General features: G+C 45.0%; 1 protein-coding gene across 2 annotated transcripts in view; it reads right to left on the bottom strand.

Moving 5' to 3' along the window:
• Positions 1-243: 243 nt before the first annotated feature.
• The window catches only part of CMTM8 (CKLF like MARVEL transmembrane domain containing 8), a 107,740-nt gene continuing 98,147 nt past the window's right edge, over positions 244-9,836 (bottom strand). For both annotated transcript variants that reach the window (XM_028107203.2, XM_028107204.1), the window contains 2 exons: positions 1,908-2,024; positions 244-327 (listed from right to left, as the gene is read on the bottom strand). In XM_028107203.2, the coding sequence (XP_027963004.1) occupies positions 244-327; positions 1,908-2,024 (201 nt within the window). The remainder of the gene's footprint in view (positions 328-1,907; positions 2,025-9,836) is intronic.

Raw genomic sequence — 9,836 nt, 5'->3', positions numbered from 1 at the left:
AGAAAATAAGGTCCATGAAGACATGAATAAGATATTTAAGAGTTCATTATATGGCTACAACAATTTGCAAATAAGTATCCAGTTTAATTGTAACAAACCACTGTGAGCAAATTTAACTAAGTATATAAAAACATTAGTTAAATATAATTCTCTGGAAATATACATTATACCTACAGTTTGTTGTTGCTGTTTTTTTAGTGAGATTCTTCCTGCTTTCTCCTGTTTAATTCTCAAAATGGCAAATCACTGTATGGTCCTGGATCTCCAAGCTATAAAACTGAAATATGTGTTTCCAGCATAGCAGATGGTGACCAAAAAGGCGAAGAACTGGAGAAAACAGAGCATAATAGAAAGAGGGCTTAGGGCACATTCTAATTAGCAAAAGTTATCATTTCACCTCCATTGAATCAGGCACTCATAGCATCCCTTGACTCCAGGCTTTCTCATCTAAAATTGCTTTATTGGTTCAATTACCTTCCTTCTGAAATGATCTCTGGCTATGCTGGTTATTTGGGGTTTTGTTTTGTTTTGTTTTGCTTTTTGTTTTTCTTTTTGAAACATATCTGGAAAGCTTGTAGTTTTGCTCAAATAACCACAGGGTGTTCACTTCAGGGTGAATATGGTGGTGTATCTGAGAAAAGCACATGTATTCCTAATTTAGTATAGACAATTTTAGACCAGGGCTTAACCTCAGATTGCCATAGGGTCAGTTACATAAAGGAGCTGAGTGGGTGGGAGGAAGCGATGAACCCACAGGGTGTGAACGGTGAGCAGGGAAAAAGCAGGTCCCTCTGAAGGGGCAGCCACTGCCCAGGTCTGGCTGATTCTTGCTGTATGATAGCTTGAGCTTAGTGCTGCTAAAGCTTGTGATTAAATTTTTTTTTTTTTTAAGTAGGCTTCACGGCCAGCATAGAGCTCAATGTGGGGCTGAACTCACGACCCTGAGATCAAGACCTGAGCTGAGATCAAGAGTCAGACACTTAACTGACTGAACCATGTGCACCATGCTCTCTACCTTTAGATAGAGATTTTTGAATATAAATATCAGAATACAAGAAATAGGGAAAGGGGGGCCTGGGTTGATCAAGTGTCCCAACTCTTGATCTCAGCTTGGGGTCGTGAGTTCAAGACTCATGTTGGGCTCCACATGGGCATAGAGCCCACTTAAAAAAAAAAAAAAATATATATATATATATAATAAATGGCTGTGTATCATCAATCAGTTTTAACATGATCATTTTGGTATTCCTGTTTAACTGCCCCCCAAACCCCTGCCAATTACTTCTTTTGGGAATGGAATATTTTAAGGCCATCTCAGAGAAACTTCTAAAATTAGTTTTTAAAATCAGAACTACCATACACATTAATGGTTTAAATATGTAAATACTGTGGAAGCACATAAATTAAAAAGCAGAAGCCCCTCAGGCTCTCCCCTCATCAACCAACCACAGTCTCTGGAAGGAACCTCTGTTCATGTATGCTTTCCCAGGCACTCGCATCGCATAAACAAACATCTCCACTTCCTAAGTAAAAATAGAATCATAGTGTGCTCATTTTTTTTTTTTTGCAACTGTCTCCCCACTTGAACTGTAGTCAGCAGAATTATTCTTAGAGTGCCTCAAATATTTTTTCTTCCTCGAATACTTATTTTGTTCCAGCTATTTGGCTTTTACTCAAGCTGGGTCTTTTAACCTCTGTGCACTTCAGGCCATCAGGAGGCCCCAGTAGTTTCTAATGCTTTCAAACCAACAAGTTAATTGCCAGTGTCAAGAATGCAGGTGAGGCTTTCCCGCCCCTACAGATAACTTGGTCCTCCTCCTGGATCCCCAGCCCCACTGGGAGGAGGAAATCGTGACCCTGACCATGCAGGAAGGAGGTGGGGCAGGTGAAAGGGCTTGCTCACTCACCGATGAGGCTGCCCAGCTGTTGAAATTGTGGCTGTCTCTCTCGGGGGAGACAGAAGATGCGTCCACCACAGCGGCTGAGAGGTATAAGATGAAGGCACTGCCATTAAAGCACAGACCCTGGGGGAGAGAGAGGGGTGGAGTGGTCAGGGAGTGTGGAAGATCTGGGCACCTCTGGATCTCTGAAGTGGTCAGACCTGCATGCCACGTGTGGTAAGGGGTGCATCTGGACACTTGGAGGGGGCAGGGATGAGGGCTCTGAGAAGCAGCTCATCAGTGCCTCCAGGAGGAGGGGGCTTCCTACCAACTTTTTACACAGCACACCCAGACACCCCTCACCTGCCCCCAAGACACCCAGGCTGCCTTGCTTTTCCCTTCGGCCACCTCTCTCTCTCACTTTGCTCTTGATCCTTGCTTCATTCAGATTTCAGCCTTGGTGACCTACTGGCTGAGGAAGGCAGGCAGCTGGGGGGCCCCAGCAGCCACAGCCTTTCGGCACCTGTCCCTGACCCAGAGCTGCGAGATAGCTCTTCCCAAAGCAGGCCCAGCTGATCTATTCCCCAGCCTAAGCAGGGGAGGGGACATTTAGGTGAACTCCTCAATCCCAGCAGCAAGTTCTTAAAAATGAAAAGAAGATTATACATATTAACGGAGCCCTTTGGGAACTAATCTCACTCCTGGCTTCATCTTATTTTTTCCTATTCTTAGAGAAGAGAGAGGTATAAATCCAAGTAGGTATTTGGTTTTCAGTTATATTTAAACTCTAGGAAATCAAACTGTGAAATGTGCCAAACTTGACCCCATCTGAACAAGGGTGAGAGGTGGGGATGGGGTGGGGCAAAACCGATGCAGAAAACCAAAGGAGTAGGCCCCCCATGGTCTTACAGCTCTCCCTCAGTCATTCAGAGAGACAGGAATGGGTAGGGGTAGGCGGGAAGCAGTATCTTTTTCTTCTAGGAGAAAGGCACATAGAATTTTCCAGATGCAGGTGCTTCTGAGGTGGGTTGTGTATCCCCTCTTACCACCTCCACACTTTACTTATATTGTTCTGGGTTAAGGAGATTAAACTTTATGATAAGGGTCAGTCCCAAGATTCAGGCTGCCCAGCATGCTCATCTGCCATTAGAAACGTGTCCCCTGGGGTGCCTGCGTGGCTCAGTTGGTTAAGTGTCTGGCTCTTGATTTCGACTCAGGTCATGATCTTAGCGTCCGGGGATCAAGTCCTGCATTGGGCTCCCCACTGAGCAGGGAGTCTGCTCGAGATTCTCTCTCTTCCTGTCCTCTCCCTCTGCCCCTCCCCCTCACTCTGTCTCTCCCTAATAACTAAGTCTTAAAAAAAGACATGTGTCCCCATGAAGTCCTGGTTTCCCTGGTGATTCATTATGCTTGCTGGTTGTGGGGGGTTTTGGTCCAGAAACACATCTGTGCATTTTTTAAAAAATCTAGTGTTTTTTTTTTTTTTCATTTCACATTACCTCTAGAGATTTGCACATTGGCTATTTGCCAAGTAAAGGACTTCCTACTTTTTTTTTTTTTTAAATGCTGAAACAGTTCAATGTAGTTACCTCTGAGGGGTGTGAGACTTTAGTTTTTGTTTTGTGGCCTTTTACAGGTGGCGGTATTTATTTAATAAATTAGCCATGTAGTACATCTCAAACATTAAAAGGCTTAAGAAAAAAATTAAAAGGTAATGCATGTCAATGGTAACCAAACAAAATCCCGTCTGGACAGAACAATCTGGAGTAAAAAGTCAGTCTACTCCTTTCACCTCAACCCTTTCCTTTGAGATATAAACAACCACCCAATCTCATACAAACAGAGCCATATAGTCAGGCATCTCAGTGGGGGGTTTTCTGTTTTGTTTGGATTTTTTCCTTCATTGAGAAAGATACCAAGGGCAATTTTACTTGTCAGTCCAAACAGATGGACCTCATTTCTTGTCATGACACAAATACCTCAGAATTTAACTCTTCCCCTGTTGATGGGCATTTGATGTTCCTAGCTTTCTTGGGATTACCAACACTGCTGTGAGGAACGTCTTTAAACATGTATTTGGGGGCACCCATGCATGTCCAGTCCCCATACAAGGAGAGAGATGAATGAGAGCGCTTCCAGGAGGCCAGCCTGGCCAGGACCACGTGGACACAGGCCCGGGCCTTGTCCCCTCTGCCGTGTGGGTGAAGGGCTGGAGAGGGAGTGGGGACACGGCTCCATACTAAGTGTGGCCCAATCCATTTTTCCAAGGAAATGAGAAATTCTATTTCCCTTGGAGGGAAGTGGGGAAGGGCTTCCTTCCCCCACACACCACCCCGAGGGGTCCCAACGGGTTCTCACAGCCTCCATTTTGCTACCTCAGAGCCGAACCTGCTGGCTCCCACCATCTTCCTAGGACTCCCAAAGTAAGTATGTCTGAAGAATGCCTGGAGTGGGAACCTAGTGAAAATAGGTGGAGAGAGGAAAGAAAAAAGAAGGGCAAAGAACCCGGATCTGAGATTGTTATAGAGGTTAAAAAAAGAGATCTGTGTGGCTACAGAAGGGAAGGAGGGCGAGGGCGACGCTTCAGCGGGCTCCGGAATAGCACTGAGCTTCACAGAAACACAGATTGTACTGCTCTCAAGAAATAGGACCCGAGTCCGAGACTGTTCAAGCTGAACGATCAGGGAGCCCCTCCAACTCCCATGCCAGTTCTCAAACCACCCCTGGGCCCCAGGGAACAGAGAACAAATACGGTGTCTTACAAAAGGTTTCCAACTGTTCCTTTTTGGGAGAAGGTGGAGGGAGGCTATTCTCTTCTGAAATTCGATCCCTCTTTGGTATAAAATGTCCTTTCCCCCAAATAAAGGCACCCATAGATAAAAACCCTCAAGCAGCTAGCCCCCTTGTTGACCCTCCACATTGTATTATTGGTATCCACAACTGACCAAGCCTAACTGCTAAGAACATCTCATCCCTTCCCAGTAGAGGGGAGGTAGGTTCTTTCAGTTTCAGAGAATTCCTGAAGGTTGGAACCAGGGCACTCGTGTCCCCTGAGAGCCAAGCAGACTCCAGGGTGGACAACTGTGGTTGGCATCCAGGGACCTGCGCCCTATTCCTATCAAAATCCTCTCAGCGTCTGTTTCTTTACCTGCCAAACAGAAATAATCTGTTCCCTCTTTGCAGTTAGTGTGAGGTGAAATGCTGTAAGGTATGAAGGACCCAGCCTGACCTCTGGCACACAGGTATTTCATAAATGGTGGCTGATGTTGCCAACAGAAGGAGGCCTCACCCTCCGCCCTGTGCCCTGTGCCCAGTACTGCTCAGAGTGCTTGCAATGAAGCCAACAGGGAGGAGTTGCAGAGGACAAATCCTCAGAATTTGTGGAGGTCCTGGTGCTTACTGCTCTGAGGAGGACAGACTGTATTGCTTTGAAGTTTTAGCTCAGATCAGATTTGTCAGAAAGCATTCATTGCAGCCTCTCTGGGTAAATGATATTGCCCAGGAGCTCAGAGGTGCTCGCGGGAACCTGCTGTGGTTCCCGCTCCATGTTAAGGATGGACATAGTAACTCTGCACCTGTATTCTCCTCAGATGCAATAAGAAAAATGCCTATTGTCAAGCCAAGTCCAGTGCAAAGCTCATGCCTTGTCAAGCAAAGAGCTAAAGGCAAAACTTAGGAGACTCTGGTTTTTGCAGTGTTCCATGGGCAGTCTCCCAGCCAAGCTCCCAGGGGACTAAAACCAGGTCTACTGATCCCTCTTCTTTAATCTTAGATTCCTCAAATGCTCTGACAACCAAATGTAAATCCCAAAGTCATTAGGCAGCAAAAGCTGGCTTGCACTGACACAGGGGCAATGCAGTCTTTAGCATTCCTCTTAGCAGGAAAATGCAGGTGTTCTTGCAGAAACATTAACATGTCTGATTACAGTGTTGCCCCCAGACTCAGAGGGAGGGCTCACCTTATGTAATAAATGCACCAGATTACTTCTAAAATTTGAAAAAAAAAAAAAACTGTGATTGCAAACATATCCAGCCTAAAGGTTCCAGGGAAGGGGTGTGGACCTATAATTATCTGTAAACCAGTGTTTCCTACACTTTAGGTGCCTAAGAATTATCTGGGAACCTTCTCATAGAGATTGCCAGACCCTCTATAGAGCTTCCGATTCAGTAGGTCTGGGGCAGGACCAAAGATTTCTAATAAGCGCCCATGTGATGCTACTGGTCCAGGGACTGCACTTTGAGCAGTAAGATTCTACAAGGCTCACTCTGGCACCAGAAGCCCATCAGCTGCCTCAGCAGAGTCCTGGGTTGGCCTGATCCTTGCCATGCTCCGGTAGTGTAGGACATACAGTGAGGGCCAGCATCTGAACCAGTCTGTTCCTGCAAGAGGTTCTGCTGGGCACAAGTAATAAAGATCTGAGACCTTAGTTGTTACACATGAAAACTTTTCCCAGATCCTACTTTGGATATCCAGGTAACACTGCTTACCCCATTCAAAAATGCTTTGAGAGGTCGCAAAGGGGCTTCTCAGAGCAGGAAATAAAAACCCCCCAACCCGAAGTCAGACATGTTTGACCTGTAGCAGCTGCTGGCAACAAAATAAGTTTTTAAAATTTGGCTAAAAATATTTTAAAAGTGAAAGAGTTCACACAAAAGCCCAGATTTCTGGATTGCCTTATGGAGGGAAATAAACAACAGAAAATCTAACAATTCTGAGAGCACCTTTCCAATTTATTTCTCCGGGAAGTGAAGAATATTCCCCAGTTGATTAAGATGCCCAAAAACTGTGTCTGGGTGGTGAGAATTCAACACTCACTGAATTTGCACTTAATTTACACATAAATAAGAACCCCAACCAGCTCAGAAGACCAGGACTTGTAGGTCCTTTAGAGTTGTTTAATCCTTCATCTTTTTTTTTTAAGATTTTATTTATTTGTCAGAGAGAGGGAAAGAGAGCACAAGCAGGGGGAGTGGCAGGCAGAGAAGAGAGGGAGAAGCAGGCTCCCCCAAGCAGGGAGCCCAATGTGGGGCTCAATCCCAGGACCCTGGAATCATTACCTGAGCCGAAGGCAGATGCCCAACCGACTGAGCCACCCAGGCGCCCCTGGAATTTTACACACATGTGAGTGTGTAACTACTAAGGTGGAGGCTGACGGTCTTGCTTGATAAGATGAAGGATTCAGGGGCGCCTGGGTGGCTCAGTCGGTTGGGCATCTGCCTTCGGCTCAGGTAATGATTCCAGGGTCCTGGGATTGAGCCCCACATTGGGCTCCCTGCTTGGGGGAGCCTGCTTCTCCCTCTCTTCTCTGCCTGCCACTCCCCCTGCTTGTGCTCTCTTTCCCTCTCTCTGACAAATAAATAAAATCTTAAAAAAAAAAGATGAAGGATTAAACAACTCTAAAGGACCTACAAGTCCTGGTCTTCTGAGCTGGTTGGGGTTCTTATTTATTACTCAGGGAGAGGCATGCCTGGAGTGGGACAAGATAAGAAAAAATGCTGGACGGAAGTCAAGAGAGATGGACCCCAGCTGTGTGTGCATCTGGGCAAAGTCATGAGGCTCTAAATCTCAATTTTCTTATTTATAAAATGGGGACACACTTCATGATGATAAATTCTGATCATGCAAATCAAAGCATTTTAAAACTAGGAAGTGCCAGAAGGGAGCATTATTTAAAAAAAAAAAAGTACCATTAAAAGCAATATTTCAGGGGTGCCTGGGTGGCTCAGTCGTTAAGCGTCTTCCTTCAGCTCAGGTCATGATCCCAGGGTCCTGGGATGGAGCCCCGCTTCGGGCTCCCTGCTCAGTGGGAAGCCTGCTTCTCCCTCTCCCACTCCCCCTGCTTGTGTTCCCTCTCTCGCTGTGTCTCTCTGTCAAATAAATAAAATCTTTAAAAAAAAATTTCAATTTTTTTTTTTTAATTTTAAGTAATCTCTCCACCTAACATGGGGCTCAAACTTACAAACCCAAGATCAAGAGTCTCATGCTCCACTTGATGGAATGAGCACTGGGTGTTATATGCAGATGATGAATCACTAAATTCTACCCCTGAAACTAATAATATAGTATATGTTAACTAAACTGAATTTAAATAAAGAATGAAAAAATGTATAGTTTTTGGAACCCAAGCCACCAGGCTGTGGACCATCCAAGCAGGCTCACAGAGAGGTCATGTGTAGGTATTCTGGCCCTGGCTCTGGCCAGAGGTCCCACTGACAGGTGGTATCAACTGCTAGACATATGATGATTCCAGCCTCCAACCACCTTCAAGTCAGCCCAGCTGACTAAGGAAGCAGAGATATACTGTCCTGCTGAGCCTTTCCCAAATTACAAATTTATGAGTAAATTAAATGTTATTGCTTAGGAGAACAAAAAAATCTCATGCTCTACCGACCAAGCTAGAGCATTATTTTAATTTTTTAATATTAAAATTGTAATTTTTTTAAAAAGATTTTTTATTTTTTTTTATTAGAGAGAGAGTACAAGCAGGGGGACCGGCAGGCAGAGGGGGAGGGAGAAGCAGGCTCCCCACTCAGCAGGGAGCCCCATGTGGGGCTTGATCCCAGGACCCCAGGATCACGACCTGAGCCAAAGGCAGATGCTTAACAATCTGAGCCACCCAGGCACCCCTAAAATTATAATTTTCATTTTAAATTTTTATTTAAACATTTTATTTTTACATTTTAAAATTTATCTTAAAATTTTAAATTTACATTTTAAATTTTAAGCCACTGGATGGCTCAGGTGGTTAAGTGGCTGACTCTTGATTTCCGCTCAGGTCATGATCTCAAGGTCTTGGGATGGAGCCCCTCAGTGGGGAATCTGCTGGAGGATTCTCGCTCTCCCTCTGCCTTTGCCCCTCTTCCCATTCTCTCTCTCTAAATAAATCAATCTTTAATGTTTTTTTTTATTTTTTAAAGATTTATTTATTTATTTATTTGAGAGAGAGAATGAGATAGAGAGAGAGAGCATGAGAGGGGGGAGGGTCTGAGGGAGAAGCAGACTCCCCGCCGAGCAGGGAGCCCGATGTGGGACTCGATCCCGGGACTCCAGGATCATGACCTGAGCCGAAGGCAGTCGCCTAACCAACTGAGTCACCCAGGTGCCCCAATCTTTAATGTTTTAAAATTTTAATGTATTAAAATATCTTTAAATATTTTAAAATTTAAAATTTCTAATGTAAAAAATCAGTGAGAAGTGTTTTAGGCTTAGAGAAGAGAGAGACCAGAGATGATCTGGAGCAGAAGTCAGTAAACTATGGGCACAGGCCAAATCTGGCCCACAGCCAGTTTTTGGGAATAAAATTTTACTGGGAAGAGGATCATGTTCATTCATTTGCAAATTGTCTACAGCTGATCTCATGCTGCAAGCAGAGATGTGACAGAGATTGCATAGCCTCCAAAGGAGAAAATACTTACTGTCTGGTCCTGTATAGAGGAAGTTTGCCAAACCCTGATCCAGACAGCATACCTAGGAACTGAAACTCAGCAGGAGTGGAATGAAAGGTACCACTCATTCCCACATTTTACCCATTTGCTCTCCTGTGACAGTTTCCAAGTTCTCTTCTTCCAAGTTCACAAGCACCTTGCTCAAGACATCCTTTTAAGACCCCTCTTTTTCCAAAACAGCATTCCTTACATTCCCCCAGGTCCCTTGGACTATATGCCCTCACCTGGTATTCCCATGTGACTGTTACTCTGAGGTGCTCAAGGCTGAGTAAGAGGGAACTGCTCCTGCCTGACTACCTTGAGCTGGTACATCAGTCTTTTTTCCATCCTTTGGGCTTGAACTGAAACATCAGGTCTTCTTGGGTCTCAGGCCTGGTGCCTTTCAGACTAGAACTTAGAGCATCAGGTTCCCTGGTTCTCAGGCCTTTGGACTCAGCCTGGAACTACATCATCAGCGTGCCTGGGTCTCCAGCTTGTGGACAGCAGATCTTGGGACTTCTTAGTTTCCACA

This window comes from Eumetopias jubatus, unplaced genomic scaffold (genome assembly GCF_037043125.1).
Source record: "Eumetopias jubatus isolate StellerSeaLion01/CBP00866 unplaced genomic scaffold, mEumJub1_p1.0 scaffold_1, whole genome shotgun sequence".
Lineage (NCBI taxonomy): Eukaryota > Metazoa > Chordata > Mammalia > Carnivora > Otariidae > Eumetopias > Eumetopias jubatus.
The sequence above is the reverse complement of the archived record's forward strand: the minus strand, read 5'-3'. Positions and strand labels throughout refer to the sequence as shown.